This window comes from Phyllostomus hastatus, unplaced genomic scaffold (genome assembly GCF_019186645.2).
Source record: "Phyllostomus hastatus isolate PE091 unplaced genomic scaffold, TTU_PhHast_1.1 phas_contig_147, whole genome shotgun sequence".
NCBI lineage: Eukaryota > Metazoa > Chordata > Mammalia > Chiroptera > Phyllostomidae > Phyllostomus > Phyllostomus hastatus.
Genome location: NW_025333603.1, coordinates 4,851,488 through 4,868,550, shown reverse-complemented (window position 1 = coordinate 4,868,550; position 17,063 = coordinate 4,851,488). Strand labels below are relative to the sequence as shown.

At 53.4% G+C, this 17,063-nt stretch overlaps 1 protein-coding gene across 1 annotated transcript; it reads left to right on the top strand.

Annotated features, from left to right (window-relative positions):
* Positions 1-19: 19 nt before the first annotated feature.
* On the top strand, positions 20-13,368 carry MRPL37 (mitochondrial ribosomal protein L37). The gene is made up of 7 exons (XM_045858634.1): positions 20-422; positions 2,452-2,635; positions 2,725-2,840; positions 5,542-5,727; positions 7,723-7,880; positions 10,756-10,959; positions 12,679-13,368. Exons 1-7 carry the CDS (start codon positions 77-79, stop codon positions 12,778-12,780), a joined length of 1,296 nt encoding a protein of 431 aa, XP_045714590.1. The 5' UTR covers positions 20-76; the 3' UTR covers positions 12,781-13,368.
* The last annotated feature ends 3,695 nt before the right edge of the window (positions 13,369-17,063 follow it).

Sequence of the window (17,063 nt, the reverse complement as noted above, 5' to 3'; positions counted from 1 at the left end):
CCTTTCGTTCCCAGCAGGCCTTGCGCATGGGAAGATGGCGGCGTCCAGGTGGAGGTCTTGAGGAGACCAAATCGGTATGGCATTGGCGTCGGGGCCCGCAAGGCGGGCGTTGGCTCGCCCCGGACGGCTCGGCCTTGGGAGCTGTGGGGCCCCTAGACGCGGGGCGTACAAGTGGGGCGTCCGCTCTACGCGGAAGTCCGAGCCTCCTCCCCCGGAGAGGGTGCACGAAATCCCTGGATTGGAGCCCATCACCTACGAGGGGAAGATGCACTTCGTGCCCTGGTTGGCCCGGCCGATCTTCCCGCCCTGGGATCCCGGCTGGACGCATCCAAAGTTCCGTCGCGTTCCTCCGATTCACGAACATCCTTTGTACAAAGACCAGGTCTGCCACACCTTCCACCAGCGCTGCAGCCTCCTTGAGGGTGAGGCCCCACGATGGGCAGGATGGGACCTTGTTCCTCTACCCTGTACTGACCCCAGCCTTCTGTGGCTTTGGACAAGACATTGAAACCCCGAGGGTCTCGGTTTCTTCGTCTGCGAGGCAGGGCCAATAGTGATTCCTGTTTTCTGACAGTTGTCTGGATTCGCGGGTCGTAAAGAACTGTCTACCCCAAAGCTCATGATCTCTGCGCCCCAACATGGTTCTGTAGCTATGTATCTTGCAGTTTTGTTAAACTTTACAGAACACTTTCAAGTCTAAGGAACAGTGGCAGTGTCAGGACTAAAACTCAGGTTACTCATCTTCCACTCCAGGGTTTTTTCTGCTCCACCACAAAATCCAAAAGTTCAATTTCTAAGTGTTTGTATTTCTGATGTCTTATAAGCCTTAAAGTGAAAAGTCTCATTGCCTTTCATTTATTAACACAAAAGAAACTGCCTGAGGGCGTCTCCCCCCCCCCCCCCAAAGGGTCTGGGCTCCCTTTAATCCCAGGCAAAGTTTTTCAAATGAAGATGCATCCCTGAGTCAAAGTGGTGTTTTTCCAGCTGGGATGAACACCAAAGCAGTAACCAGCTCTCTGCTAACTTGTGGGGACAATCCTTGAAAAGAACACAGTGTTAACTTTGATCTAAGGGTAGAGGACTGGTATGCCGGCTTAGTGCAGAAGTTAGGTCCCTAGGTCTGTGTTTGTTCCTCCCTTAGGGAAGCCAGATCTGGTGAAAGTGAATTAAGGGACTTTTGCCTGGCACCACAGCCCATCCTGCTGAGAGTAGTTGATGTTCCTTAATGTTTAAAGACTAAGCAGTCTGAATCAACTCTATTTCAATTATTTATACTCCATCTTTTTCTGAAAAGTATTTTGAGTATTTTAGAGAAACACAGCCAAGTTAAATTAAAAGTAGATTGATGAGACAATCAGCACAAAGGAAAGATAAAACAGTGAGTTGAATACAAAAAGTTCCTTCTGTGAGGTTCTGCTTGCTAACGGGATCCCCAGACTTGGCTCTCAGCCTACTAGCAACAACAAATGGCACAGAGACCAGAGCAGCTTACTAGGCCAGTGGCCTGTTCCTGTAAATGGTTTCATTAGAACACAGCCGGGCCCACTCGTTTACTCTTTGCCTGTGGCTGGTGTTGGGCTACAGTGGCAGAGGTGATTATGTGACAGACCACACGGCCCAGAAGCTGAAAATACTTGCTATCTGGCCTTTTAAGAAATTAAAGTTTGGTTACCCTTGGGATAGGGAAAAACATTTTCAGTTATGCAGTTTACCGTGTTCCCAAGAATAAACAATGCCAGCCTTCATATAGTAAGGCCAGGGAGAAGAGCAGAAGGTCTTAAGGAGGCGAATGCAGTATGTTTCAGAGGGCTTCTTCATACAAAAATCTGTAAAGTAGATCAGTATAGAATCTCAGGGTTAGATAAGATGTGAAGTATTATCTAAGTGCTCCCAAACTCAGAGCTCTTCAAGTTATTCATGATTTAAAGGTTATTTCCACTATTTCCAAAAGCTCCTTCCCTTGATAAAACATCAGGGGCTTAATGCTAATAAACAAGGTACATTTTGTAGATATGGGCTTCTGTAGTCAGGGACTGGGTATGGGTTAATAGAAGAGATCTAGGTTTTGAAAAGTTGACATCCATTGATCTAATCCCAGTCTAGGGTAATCACAGTCTAGGGTATGTCTGAATAGACAGATGCTTATGATCTCAGCCATCTTCGCCACTGTTTTAATTCCTGCTATGCCAGGCACTCTCTGTCTCAATTGTTAACCGTCCTTCAATAGACAGTCATTCCTGAAACAGAGTTGAAATCTGGCTATTCTAGCTTCTGCTCCTTATTTGTAGTTCTGACTCCTCAGAGGTGTCTCTCTCTCTCTCTCTCTCTCTCTCTCTCTCTCTCTCTCTTGCTCTCTCTGTCAGTGCAGCCTTTTCCCCAGGATGCTACAAGGCAGGCTTAGGTATCTCATTCTGAATTGCCTTTTTTTTTTTGTGACTAATTACCCCAAAGGTGTAAAGCAAGCCCTCTGGCTTACCAAAGCCAAATTAATAGAAGGCCTTCCCAAGAAAGTGCTTAGCCTCCTTGACGACCCAAGGAACCACATAGAGAACCAAGATGAACGTGTTCTGAATGTGATCTATCACGCCCGTCTCTGGCACTGCACTGGAGATATCCCCAAGAGAGAGACCTACTGGTAAGTTTCCCCCAAGTCAGTAAGATTTCCATTTGATTAATTTTGGAGTCACCATTTATGTCTCCAAATGTTTCTTCTTTTTTTCCAAGCCCACTCATTGTGGACAGCCTGATACAGCTGTGTAAGTCCCAGATTTCAAAGCATCCTTCTCTGGCCAGGCGGATCTATGCCAAAAACTACAGGTTATCTACTACCTGGAACCGAGGTTGGTCATCTTGTATACCAGCAAGCCGTGGTCTGTTTTTATCTTTCTCTCCTAGCTGTGCCACCAGCTCACGTCCCCAGCCCTCCACACCCCCTCATGTGCCCTCACTGCTGTCGTCCATGATCCAGTTTTGTGGGCTTAGCCACATCCTCAGTATCATTAGCTACAGCCCGGCTTTTTTTGTTTGTTTGTTTTTAATCACTTTTCCCCAAGACTGTTAATTCAAACATATCTGTTGAGTGCCTACAAGTGCCTACATATTGACTATAAGGAAGTAACAGACCTCACACAGTCTCTGCTCTCACAAAGCCCATATTCTGTTGCACGAGCCTTTTAACCCTGTGCATGCCTTTCTCCTTTTCCCAGCCCAGTTTCCACAGAGCTGCTCCAGTGATCTTTCTAAAGTGCATGTCTTATGGCCCTCTTTTTTCAAATTGTTCACTGTCTCTCAGTAGTTTAAACCATTTATCGGTACCTAAGGCCCTCTGTGATTGGCCAGCACCTAGTCTTTCCAGTTTTGTCTCCTGCTCAACTGCCTGTCATGCCTCCCCCATGCCCAAATTTACACTTTAGCCACTTGCAGCTTTTTGGCATCAAGCTTTTACACCTTTGCACATACTGTACATTCTGTCTGAAAGGCTCTTTTCTACTTTCCTCATTTGAGTAAATTCTTACCTGTAACACTCAACTCAGGCCCCCTTCCTGTGTGAACCCCCAGGCTGGCTCTTCCTCCTCTGTAGTCCTTATGCCCACTGCTCATGTTTGTATCACAGCACACACCATGCTGCATTGTGATTACCTGGCACGTTTTCTGCCCGCCTCACTGAACTGCGAACTCCGCTCACGGTGTCTGATAGTTCCTGATCCCTGACAGGTGCTGGCCGAAGGGATGGGGGAGTGAAGTGAGCACTGGGTTTCAGGTGTTTCGGGCAGGGACGTTCCGAGTGCATGAGTGTCCTGATGCATAGGAACCTGGAGCAGGGAAGTAATGCGGGATTTTCAGGGCATCCACTTGGTCAGGTTTCCCCAGCTTGCCCCTTCGAGTATGGACTTCCTGGCAAGGAGTCAGCTTTGCAGAGGTAATGGCCCCACAAAGGAAATTAGTGCACCTCATTACCAGAGGCACGCTTGTTGGCCCGTCATCAAGGATTGCCTCTAATTAAACTGCCCCATTTGGAGCTGTCACTGGAGGAGGGGCGTGGAGGGGATGGAACTGGAAACCACACTGGAGTGGTCTGTGGGGAGCGGCTAAACCCAGGGTTAGGGCCAGTCCGGGCGCATTTATCTTCCTTGCAGATTATATGTGAGGAAACTGGAAATACTTCAGAAAACTATTCTCGAGGTGTGGGTATAATTTATTTTAACAAATGGGTCAGAGTTTATCCATCCACAGATGTGCTATCCTTTTTTATATACTCAGTAAGGGAGGCCGCGTGCTAATTAAATGACAGTTTTTAATGGCCACACCATATATAAGCCTATCATTCTTGATCCATTACCATTACACAGCTATTTGACTATTTCTAAAAAAACCAAACCTGCACCTCCAGAGGAAGACTTGCCTCGGTGGAGAATTCTCAAGGAGTTTTTCCATTTTGCCTGGCGGTGGCTGTGGCCTCCTGCGGGGACCCCATGAGGGGCATTCACAGTCAGAGCAGCAGGCTCGCCGATGAGTCAGATGTGAGGTGTTTTTCCTCACACACCTGTGTCTCCTTAGCAGACACGCTAACCGCCTGAAGGGGGGATGTTCCAACTGGCTGACTTTTCCACTCTCCGTTGTGGAGGGCAGTCTGGCCTTTCCCTGGGTTTAATAGCCTTTCCCCTGAGCCTCTACCCTCAGTGTTCTCTCTCTCCATCTCTCCTTCCTGCCTTGCCGCACCCTGGTCACCTGCCTTTATTCCCCTGAACTCTGCCACGGGGCAGCACACTTCTGTGCCTTGGCGCATGTTATTCCTTCTTCACTGGAGTGCTGTTTCTTCCCTTTCTTTGTCTGGCAAACTCTTACCAGCAGTGTTCAACTAAGGGCAGTTTGGCCGCCTAGGGGAGATTTCCCAACGTCTGGAGACATCTTTGGTTGTGACGTGACTTGAACCAGGTTGGAGTGGGGGTGGGTGTGTGTGTGTCGGCGGGGGCTTCTCCAGGCATCCAGGGGGTAGAGGTCAGGGGACTCGCAGACATCTACAGGAGAGCCTCCCTCACCAGAGAGTGATCTGGTCTAAAATGTGAGTAGTGCCCAAGTTGAGCAAGTCTGCTCTTAACTGTCCTTGAGAAGCTGGTTTGAAGGCAGTGCTGCTTTCAGGAAGCTTCCCGGGCCTGGAGGGGGTCAGGTCTCCCACCTCTGCTGTCCCTGAGTATAGTTCACACTTCTGTTGTAGTACTTACCACCTGATGAGCTTCTTCAGAGCGGAGCATAACTCTGATTTCGTGGTCCCCAGCGTAGGGCCAGGCTTAGGATGATCTGTGCGGTGCAGCCCCAAACCCCAGAAACCACCAGGTCTCAGGGGTTGCTGGGAAGAGAACACAGGAGGGAGAATGCATTGGTCAGTTTCCATCTCGAGAATCCTGGGGTTAATGCCAAAACCAAAGCTTGTTCTCTGGGATCGGGGTGATTAGCCCGAAAGCTGTAAGAGGTGAGCCTGGCAGGACAGAGCTGAGATGAGGCTTTAGACCAGGTTAGACTAACCATCTCTCTGCCCTTCAGAGGCTCTCCTCCTGCAGGTCCATGGTTCCGGCGGATCCCGGCTGAATGCCAGGGACCCTCTGCCCCCTATCGCCTCCAGAGAGGAAGTTGAAGCTACTCAGAACCACGTTCTTGAGACCTTCTATCCCATATCTCCCACTATTGGTCTTCAGGAGTGCAACGTTTATGATGAAAAAGACGACACAGGTACGCTGCGGAGCCTTTGACTTTCAGGCAGTGTGGAGATGAGAGGTGTGCTTTTTCCCGGGGGGAGGGGTATACTGAGTACTTACTGTGCGCTAGGCACCTCACGTGCGTTTTCTTCTAAGACACACGGAGCAGCCCTGTGAGACAGGTACTGTTATCCCTGTCTTATAGGCCAGGCAGCCGAGGCTCAGAGAGCTCGAATGGTTTGTTCAAATGCCAACTTTGCTTTGGACACCTGAGAAGCAACGCTGTCCGTCGGAGTTTTCATGGGTGGCGTGCAAGGTTTTTGTTGAGGACCAAATGTTCCCTGTATTCATAATAGGTCCCCTGAAAAACACCCTCTTTCTCTGCACCATGTAAATGCCGGCCAACCTCCTGGCAGGACTGAGGAAGCCCCATAGGCCTTGAATGGGGCTATTCATCCAAATGCCATCAAAAAAGGCGCCACACAGTCAGCCCAGACAGAAACCGGGGAGTCGGGCTAGGCAGGCCCACAGTCCCTGCTGCCACTCAGTCACTGTGAGCTGCAGTGGTTTTCCTTAGCCTCTCTTTGTTTCCGCAGCTGCGGCCGAGGTCAGAGCCCACTGCCTCTCACTCACCCATTGCCGTCGTCCCCCAGCCAGTCAGTGTGGCCCCGGCTGTGTCCCTCCGGTCCCTCCAGTGTGCAGTCCAGCCTTTCCAACACAAACGTAATTCCGTCTCCGTGCCCGCCTCCTCTCGGTCAGATAAAGTTTGAACTCCTTGGCTTATCCCACGAGGGCCTTCAGCTGGCCTCTGCCCCTCTCCAGCCCCATCTTCGCCCCCTCATACACCCCCGTGTCCCTGCTGCACTGAACACGCCGTGCCCCCTCTCGCTGTCGTGCTTGGACACATTCTCTTTGCTCTGCCTGGGACTTGTGAGCATTCGCCTCGTTTTGTCTTCAGCTTGATAACTGCCCACTTTGCACAACTAGTCGTAGGAGTCACGTCTTCCCCAGGATGCCCTGGGGCTGTCCAGGCTCCTCAAGGACTTGTACCTTTCCTTGCACAGCCCCCTCGTATCTTGGCATGCCCCTCTATGTGGCTGTGATCAGTTTTCCTGTCTGCCTTCCCCTCTGAACTTTGAGTTCCTCAAAGGCAGTGGCCGGTTCTGCTCGGCTCTGTTCTGGTACGTCTCGTAGAGCCTGGCACAGAGTGGGTGCCGAGTGCCGGGTGTCTGCATGTGCTGAGGGACCGAGCAAGGACCGAGGCAGGTGGGAAAGCCGTGTCTCTCCTAGGTAGTGCTCTTCTCTGGGGTTTCCAGAGCCACGTCGTCCCAGCCTCTTTCTCCCTCCTCTTCACCCACTTGCACTGGTCCAGGCTACTTATTCTAGAAGCCCCCAGCCTGCCAAGGGTGCACCCAGAGTCGTGCAGGGGAGGAGAACAGTGATCAGCAGGGTTATGGCTGAGACAAGCAAGTGCCAGAATTGGGTTCTCAACACCAGTGCTGTGCCCATAATTGTGAGGTATGAAGCAAGTCATTTGTTACCAATGAAAGTACTGAATTTTGCAAATGATTTGCTTTTTTAAAAATGTTACTACCATAGGTTTCAGGTTATCTTTCTGCTAATGTCACTGTCACCCATGTGCTTGAATGAGCGAGAAAGGGGTGGAGGTAGATTCATGCAAGGATCTCCTGTAACAGGGCGGCACACATTTTCTGTGAAGAGCCACGTAGTGAACGTTTTAGGTTTTGCAGGCTACGTATGGCCTCTGCCACAGCTACCTAGTGGACAGTATGTCAGGGAGTGAATGGACAGAGGTGTGCTCTGGTAAAAGACTTTATTTTCAGAAACAGGTCGGGGCCAGGCTTGGCCGGCCGGCTGAAGTTTGCCAGCCCCTGAGCTGGAATGACAGTGTCTGCCTTTACTGAGTCTGGGTGGTGCCTGCCCCTGAGCTCAGGTGAGGCGACTCTCCCAAGGCTTTGGGGCAGGCTCGTTCATCTTTCTGCCCTCCTCATGGCTCTGTATCTTACAGGATTCCAGGAGGGCTATCCGTACCCCTGTGCGCACACCCTGTTTTTGCTGGAGGCAGCCAATGTACGATCTTACCGCTTTCCGCCAGACCAGCTGAGGGCCAAGATGATCATGTTTGCCTTCGGCAGTGCCCTGACTCAGGCCCGGCTCCTCTACGGGGTACGTATGTGGAGGAGACCCCTGAGCTGCAGTCCTCATGGTGGTCTCCTGCCTTACACTGCTCAGAGAAAGAAAGGGGCAGGGAGGATCCCTTGCTCTCCTGAGGAGTTTCAGGGAGAGGCGCCGCACTCACCTGCAGAGGGAGCTGCCGTGCCCCAGGGCCTCCGTTGTTGACCACAGTAGCCCACGCAGTTCCACTGGGACCCCCAGTCTTTGCATCATGCCGCTGAGTCGCAGGGAGGCCGAGCCGCTTCTGCAGCGTTGCACAGCAGTAAGGAGTAAAGAGAGTTCAGGAGCCAGGCACGCCCAGCTGCCAAGGCTTCGGTAGTCTGTCTGCAGCATACCGCTTTGTGCTGTAGTGTCTGAACCGGAGCACCAGGCTCCACTGGGCAGGCAGGAGACCTGGAGCAGGAGAGGGCCAGACCTGTCTGCTTAATCAGGACAGGTTCTGGGGACCCGAGGTACCCCTTGGTGGGAGCCCCTTGATTCTGAGGGGGCCTCGGGGGCCTCAGATGGTATAGGATGCAGGCTGAGGGGTGTCATACAGAGCTGTCACAGGACTGGGGGAAGCCTCTCTGGGAGTAGGGGTAGGGGAGAGGTTCTGGGAACTGCTGCCAGGTTAGAGCCTAAGGCCCTTCTGCGGGCGGGAGGGAGTGAATTCCACATGTCCTGTTGCCCGTCCCACTCTGCCTGGAACTAGGTGGGGCTGGGGAGGTGGTTAGCCAAATGAGATGTGAGACTCATGGAGTTTGCCTGTACTGAATATCTGCTACCTGCCAGACATTGAATTAGGGTGGTCCTCAAAATATGGTCCTGGATTGGCGGCATCAGCATCAACTGAGAAGTTGTCTGAAGTGCAGGTGCCCAGACCCACCCTGCGCCTACTGCGTCAGAAACTGGGGGTGGCTGGCAGTCAGTGTGGGATGGCCCTCTGGGGATGCCGGTGCAAGCCCAGGTTTGGAACCGCCACACTGACACTTGGGAACCACTGCATCATCGAATCCTCGCAGCAACACCCGTGGCAGGTGCCAGTAGCTTCATTTCGCAGATGAGGACATTGAGGCTCAGGGAGGTGAAGTAACTGCCCAAGGTGACACAGCTAAGGGATTTGCAGCTGTCGCACCTTCACATGACTTCTTGTGTCTTTCCAGTCCTTGGAAGGTTCTCTTTGTTTCCATTCTCTATATATTTCCTAAAGGCTCTGGAAGGCTCACTGACCTGCCCAAGAGCCCCAGCTAATGAGCGAATTGGCCAGCCTTAAAGCTCTGGCTTGCCCAGCTTCGAAGGACATGCTACCTCCGGTCTCTGGGGCAGGGGAGGCGATGGGGATCGTCATGTGCCGCGTTCTGGGCCTGCAGGCTCATCCTCACTTCTGGGCCAGCAGCGCGCAGGTAGCAGCGCTGCCACTAATTGCTACCCGGGTGGGTAGAAGGAGGCCTCCCCAGCCCCTCCAGGTACAGATTATTCCTGGGGCTGTGAAGTTGAGCAATTATGGGAAGAGCCTCTGTGTAAAAGGTAAAATTGCTGAGAAATTTATGTACTACCCGCAGCTTTATTGATCTGTAGAGGGAGATAAGAGTCAATACAAAATTCTCAGCTAACACTTAGAGGTACTTTTCTTTTTATTTATTTCACATGCAGCTAAGAACAGGTATTTCTAAGGCCAGTGGTCCCGGTGCAGCCCACACCGAGGCCTGACGCTAGCTGCTCCTAACGCTGGGTGCGGCCCTGGCGGGGGAACGGAGGTGGCGTTTTCAAGTCGAGGATACCGTGCCTCGTGCGGCTGGCCTGCAGGTCTCTGTCCAGGGGGTGCGGTCCCGCGGTCCTGGAACTGGGTTGCTGCAAGGTCTCAGTAGGGCGGACATCTGATTTGTCACCCGTACGGGGACACCGCTGAGCGGGAAGAGAGGTGCTGTTATTGGATAGCATGGGACACCAGGTGTGGACCGGAGCAGTAGTGTCTTAAGTGATTTAAGAGTGTGAGGTCTGGCTCACACCTCGTGGCTAACCTGGAGCAATTATGCCACCCTCTGAACCTGCTTTCTCGTCCGTTAAGTGGGAATGCACCACTAGATTTATGAGATTCGGAGTGATTTTATGTAAAACTGGCACAATGCCTGGCACAGGAAAGGCCCTCAGTAAATGGTGGTCAGTGCAGTTATTATTACCAAGTGGCGCTAATTGAAAGAGAGCTCGCACGTGGGTTGACTGGTGGAATCCTGAAGCGGACGTGGGGGCTGGACCACCCCAGGAGTCCGGCCTGTTCGCAGCGCCGCGCTGACGGCACGAAGCCCCAATGAGACCGCTGCCCGCCTCTGGGTGCCCAGCCCCTGGGCGCAGGCGGGTGTGGAAAGTGAGCGGTCTGGGTTCTGATGCCACAGGTCGGTGACTCCAGACAGGCCACTTGCCTCACTGGATCTGTTTGCTCATCTGTCCAGTGGAATAACCGAAGGGGATTATAGATGTCCACTGGCCCTCCAGGCCCACCACTGAGAGTGCTGATGTCACTGTTGTCGCCATTAGGTGACGCCAAGAGTGTGAGGGACTTCCTGTCGTTAACCTCCCAGCTCACCTTCCTGACCTGTGCTACTTGCCCAGCAGTCACCTCTCAGTGGCAGGAATCATTACTTCGATGTGCTCAACTTAAAGAGCAGGCACCCTGGGGCCATGAGGCATCAGGCAGGCAGAGCCAGGCTGGGAGAGGGCAGGGGGCCTGGCCCTGGTCGGCACCCCAAACTCCTGTTTCATCTTCTGGTGGTAAAACAAGTAGACGGGAGCAGGCACTGTTGCCAAGGCCAGAACTAGAAGCTGCCTTGTCTGTGCTGTTCCGCACACCCAGTTTCGCGTGTTATTTACTTGCCCCTTTTCCTCCCAGAACGACACCAAGGTGCTGGAGCAGCCCGTAGTCGTGCAGTGTGTGGGCACCGATGGGCGTGTCTTCCAGTTCCTGGTGTTGCAGCTGAACACCACAGATCTGGCCTCCAACGAGGGTGTCAAGAATCTGGTGTGGGTGGACTCAGACCAGCTCCTCTACCAGCATTTTTGGTGTCTCCCAGTGATCAAAAAGAAGGTGGTTGTGGTAAGTCCAGCCGTCTCCTGCCTGTGACTGGAGCAGGGCCACGACTCATCCTACCCAGGGAGAGCAGGGGTGGGGCGAAGGGGATGCCCTCGCGTGGGGCCCTGGCTTTAGGAGCTGCGTGCCCAGGACCTCCGACTGCAGGACTCCTTCAGCCCTGCCATCACCTAAACAACGCTCCCCACACTGGGCCCTGCCCAGCTCTTCCTCACAGCTCTCCAGTGTGCCCAGCACTTAGGGAGCTCAGGATCTTAGTGGGTGCTGCATAGGAGGCTTCTCCCCAGCAGCCCCCCACCCCCGTTTCCCTGCCGCCTGGCCATCCTCCACTTGTCCTTCCAGGTTTAGCGTTGGGACCCACCAGCCCCCTCCCATTGCCCCTGTATTCCCACATGCCACTCGATCACATTGCTGTTCTGCAGTCATCTGTTTACATGTTTTTCCCCTCCATCAAATGGAACTCCATGATCCTGGAAGGCAGGGCCCATGAGCGATGCATCCTTCATTTCATCCCACAGACGGGGAGCCCCTCCCATGGCATGTCACCCCGAGGCCCACCTGACGAGCGCAGGCCTGCTCCCTGTGCAAGGGCAGCAGCAGCAGCGAAGTCCATCTGCAGAGTAGTGTCGGGCATTCTGAGGGGACGTAACGCAGGGCTGGGGGATGGGAGAGACGGGGTGCTTCGGGCTCCGACCACCTGTGTCCCATGCCCCACACGCAGAGCCTCAGTGGGTTTGCTAGATGAACATTGTCAGCATGCCAGCTGTGGAGTCAGTTCTCCAGCATCTGTCAGTGTTGTTTCTACCCTCGAGATGCCTCCTGGGCCCGGGCCCTTCTCCGCCCCACACACCACTGTGTCGCCCTGCACAGCCACGCCGGCCACCTCCACGGGTCTCCGCTCTGAGTCATGCTCCCCTTCTCCCGGCACATCTCCCCTCTTCCCTCAACTTCTCTCTTCCTGAACACTTAGCGCCAGGCCGTCCTGGTGCGGTCAGCTCCTCATCCCCCACCCCACCCCACCCCCCTGCCCCCAACTGGCATCAGTCTTCGTGCCCTTCCTGCCTTCATAGGTGCCTCAGTACCAGGTTCCCTGCTGGTCTGTCTGAGGTCTCCTTCCTTTCCTTTCTCTTTCTGCCCCATTCTACTTGCCCTTTAAGACTCAGTCGAAAAAAAAAAAGACTCATACATGGTCGTTTCCGTGGATCAAAGTCAGTGAGTTAGTCATTTTCTCCCGTTTTTCTCAGCATCTTTTTCCTAGTTCTGTTATGAGGCCTGTCACCTTTTACTGTTTTCATTGGAACACCTAGCTGGATGCTCCTTGAGGGCAGGAGCCAGGTTCACGTCACTCAGGGTTCCCAGCCCTGGGCGCAGGCCCGGTACGGAGAGGTGCCTGGTAAGAGTATGAGGGAGGAGTGGGGACTTACGGTGCCTGGAGGTGAAAAGGAGCAACAGACCATTTGTTTGTGGCGTTGGAGTCAGAGGGAACTGGGGCAGGTCATTGTCAACAGACCGGCTGACAGGAGCTAGGAGTGCTTCCTGTCCTCTCCCTCCCAGCCCAGCCCCTCTGGCGTCTGGGTGGTGCCAGCTCTCCCGGGCCCCTCCTTGGTCTGGGGGAGAAAGAAAGGGTTATTATCCAGGTACTTGGGATTTACATAAAACCACCTTTGTTTTAATTGCTGCCATTAAGCCTGGTAGCAGGATCCTAATGGGTTGTGTTCTTTCCAGGAACCTGTAGGGCCGACTGGTTTCCAGCCAGAGACGTTCAAGAAGTTTTTAGCTCTGTATTTGCACGGCGCTGTGGGAGCCAAGGAGCCTTCCGAGGCCTGAAGCCCTCGGCCCCCCTTACTGAAGATCCTGCATCCTGGGCAGTTCCCGGCCGGTTCTGGGCCTGCCTGGGGCCGTAGTGCTGTTGTGGCCCACTGGGCTCAGTGACAATAAAGAGTACTTCCAGCGCCCTGGAGCCTATGTTTGGTGCTGTCCGGAGGGGCCCACGGTGACTCGTGGGCCCACGCCGTGCGCCTGCCCCGTACAAGTGCGGGCCCTGCCACCTGGGCTGTCCCAGCTCTGCCCACAACCCGTTTTGTGACTTTAGACAAGAATCTTTCTCTGAGTTTCAGTTTACTTGCCTGAAACTTAGGGCATAATAATGTGGCCTGCCTTGGTTTGAAGACTCTAGCTTATGTATATGTAGTGTCTGCATAGAGTGTTTGCTGTGTTGGGTTGGCCAAAAAGTTCATTTGGTTTCTTCCGTAAGATGGCTGTAGTAGCATTTTGTCGTCTTTAACTTCATTTGAAAAAATGTTGTTAGATTGTATTGTGACAGCTGTCCTATCAGTGCATCTAAAAAAAACCAAAATTGGTGAATTTTTGTGTAGCCATTTTAATAGTGAAGATGAAAGAAATTGTGCAACGTTTGTGGTGTATTGTGCTCTATTATTTCAAGAAAGGTAAAAATGCGACTGAAATGCAAAAGAAACCATTTGTGCCGTGTGTGGAGACGCTGCTGTGACTGACCGAATGTGTCAGAAGTGGTTTGCGAAGTTTTGTGCTGGAGATTTCTCGCTGGACAATGCTTCATGGTCAGGCAGACCAGTTGAAGTGGATGCCAATCAAATCGACACACTGAGAACAATCAGTGTTCTACCACATGAGAGAGAGCTGACATACTCAAAATATCCAAATCAATAGTTACCAGTGAAAATGTGTCTTACTATATGAAAAAAACCGAATGGTCCTTTTGGCCAACCCAATAGATTCCTCACTGGTGTCCTGGTGGATGGGTCAGTACATCCATGTCCAGCCGGTGTCTATTCTGGTAACATGGAGCCTACTCCAGCCAGGCACCTATACACAGCCTCTTGCTGAATCCGCACACACCCTTGCAAGGTCAATGTCATCTCCCTGTTCCAGAGAAATGCAGAGTGCTGCATTGTGTGTTAGGTACTTTCTGGGCCCCGACGAGGAAACACAGACAGTGTGAGGGAGATGTCCAAGGTCACACAGCTGGTGCTTTAGGTCAGCTTCCCCAGGAAGCACTTAGATGGCGATTGGCAGGTGAACGTCTGGGGAAAGCCTTGACCAGCACCTGTGGAGAGTGACGGCGACCCTGGGCGGTGGAGAGACTGAGCTCAGTGGGTGTGCCCAGTTCTGCGGGGGCTCTGGAGGACAGTGGGCCCCCAAGGTGAGGGGCCAAGCCTTTCTAAAGACACCGTTGGCCCGCCACCAGTCACTGGGTGTACACTGCTCCCCAGAGCCAGAGCCCTCAGGCCAGGTGGCTTCACTGGGCCGAGTGGAATTCCCAGAGGGGCCGGGCTGAGGGTGGTTTGGTGTGGGCATTCCTGCTGCCGGGGCTCCTCTTGGAAGGCGTGGGGCACGTGCCGCACCCACCACAGGAGTCATGGCAGGGGAGTGCATGCGGCCCGTGTGTCTCTGACCCCCAGGCTCATGTTCTTTCCACATTTTGGCTTGGCAGGGACAGGGGTGGGGCGGCAGGAGGGATTACCAGCAAAAAGATCACACTGGTTAGGGTAGGGGGGTGGTTCCTGGGGAGAGACCACATGGCGTGCGAAAGCAGGGAGTCACAGAGCATTCTGGGGAAGCAGGGAGGCTGGAGTTGCCAACTTCCAAGGGGCCTTGAATGCCAAGCACCCGGGCTTCCCATGGCAGGTGGCCTGGGGCAGGGGGGCTCACTGAGCCCTGTTGCCATTTTACTTTGCATTTCAGAGATAATTACTACATAAAAATGGTACAGTTTTAAAGAACTCAAAAGTATGCTATAAAAGGGAAGGACCAAGGCAGCCTTTAGTCCTTTTCCCTAAGGGTCACCAGGCTTGGAGTTTTCTTACGTGGAACCATTAGAGTGTGCATGTATAGTAACATACACGTGCATAGTGTCATCTATAGATTGTTCCACACCCTTTATGTTTAGACAGAGGAGAAAGGAAGGAGAGAGGGAGAGAAACATCAGTGTGTGGTTGCCTCTCGCATGCCTCTACTGGCTACCTGACCCACAACCCAGGCGTGTGCCCTGACTGGGAATGGAATCAGTGACCCTTTGGTTCATAGGCTGGCACTCAATCCACTGAGCCACACCAGCCAGAGCTACACCCTTTTTAAAATTATTTATTGACTCTAGAGAGAGAAGTACCGATTTTGTTGGCCCACTTATTGATGCATTCAATGGTTGATTCTTATATGTGCCCTGACAGGTATTGAACCTGCAACCTCGGCGAGTGGGGATGACACTCGAACCAAGTAAGCTACTCAGACGGGGCCTGCGTCTTCCTTCTCCACATAACACCTTAGGCTCGCAGGATCTTGCCACGTCAGCACACAGGAGGCCCTGTTCTTCTGAGCGCTGCACTAATATCTGCCCCTGGACATTCAGGTTATTTTCCGTCGTTAGCTACTACAAATGATGCTGCAACGAGCATCCTTTTGAGTATCTTCCAGTGCTTTTGCCAGCATAGCCATTGGATGAATTCCTAGCAGAACTGCTGAGTCAAAGGGATTCATAAAAAAACAATACACCCCCTGGTCCTGTGTGGAGGACGAGCTGGCAGGGCGACCGTAGGAGCCCAGCTGGGGCCCATTGTGGGATGTGGCTGAGGGATGGTGACGTCTCACGGCTGAGTAGGCCGTAGCCCTTGGAGACTGGTGGCAGGAAGAGGAGTGAAAGGGAAGTAAGCCTGGGTCTTGAAGGCTGGGACAGAGGCTACAGGAAGTGGACAGTCAGCGATGAGATGACCTTGCAGCTTGAGGGCTGCCCGGGAAGGGGGCCACTGTCGCAGCATGGGCCTGAGCAGCATGCCCCCGGCTCAGCCCGAACGGCTGGTCGTAGTGTGTGCTCTTGGGAGCTAAGCTGCGGGGTCGGGCGCCCACTGCACCCTCACTTTAGGCCCCTTGCAGCTGATTTGCAAGGTGGAGCTGGCGGGACTGGTGGCTGTTACCTTTCCCACACAGGTAAGGAAGCTGAGGCCCAGGCCAGCTGGTGTAGCCAGAAAGCTCCTAAGTGACAACAGCTGCCCCCTCCACAGACACGTGCCCACCTCTCGAGATCCCACACACCCACTTCCTTCCTCGTCACCACTTTCTTACATTCCTCTCCTCCTCGAGCACTGATTTCCGAGGCCCTGGGTGGGGTTATGGCCTGAGAACAGACTGCTTACCTAGTCAGTGAATCTGGGGGAGGAAGGGGCGAGGGCATACTACTGGCATAAAAACCCACTTACAGGGACTTGGACTTGTGAGCAACAGACTTCTGGAACCAAAATTCTGACACTGGCCCTGCGAACAGACGAGGACGTCCTCTTGTGTGGTCAGACTGGCATCTGGTTGGGCCACAGGAAGCGTCCTCACTTCATTTCCAGCAGCGGCAAGGGAGCTACAGTCCTGCGTGGGGGAGCCGTTTCCAAGCCTGCTGTGTCCCAGCCTTCCTCTCAGCGCCTCCACTCTCCTCTTCTGCAAAACGGGACAAGCACCTCCCTTCCCGGTTCTCCCCACTTTCAGATGACTGAGCTGCATCTGACCAGGAAGTTCTCATCGCCGGAGCCAGAGCCCTTCAGAAGCCGGTGACAAGGCGGGCCTCCCCCTGCAGGCTGCTCTGGCGTCTCCCAAGCCTGGCTCCGCTGCACCCAGGGCCGGAGGGGCAGACAGGCTCCGTGACTCGCTGAGCTCTGTCCCTCAGCTGCAAGCCCAAGGCTGGCAAAGACCAGGAGCACCTCGGGCTAACAGAGACTCTGCTTCCTCTTTTGTGGTGGGAGAAAGTCCCTTAGAGCCTGCCTGTGACCTGAGTGTCTCAGACTGTCCTCCCTTTGGCATGAACACACAAGTCACCAGGAAACATGGGGCCCACCTGCTCGGCTGCTGGAAGACCAGCCTTTTAAAGCGACCTCACCTGAGTAAGTTCTCAGGCGAGGGTTCACTCATCCCGCGAGTGTCCGAGAGCATCTAGTGTGTGGCAGGTGGGCCCAGGGCCCGGGGTAGAGAGCAGTGAACAGAGTAGGGCCCCTGCTCTCTCCACGTTCACATTCTCCCTCAGGAAGATGGTGGAGAAAGAAGGGAAACAGGGTGTCTTTGACAGGGCTCCCCAGAACAGGCTGAGGAGGGTG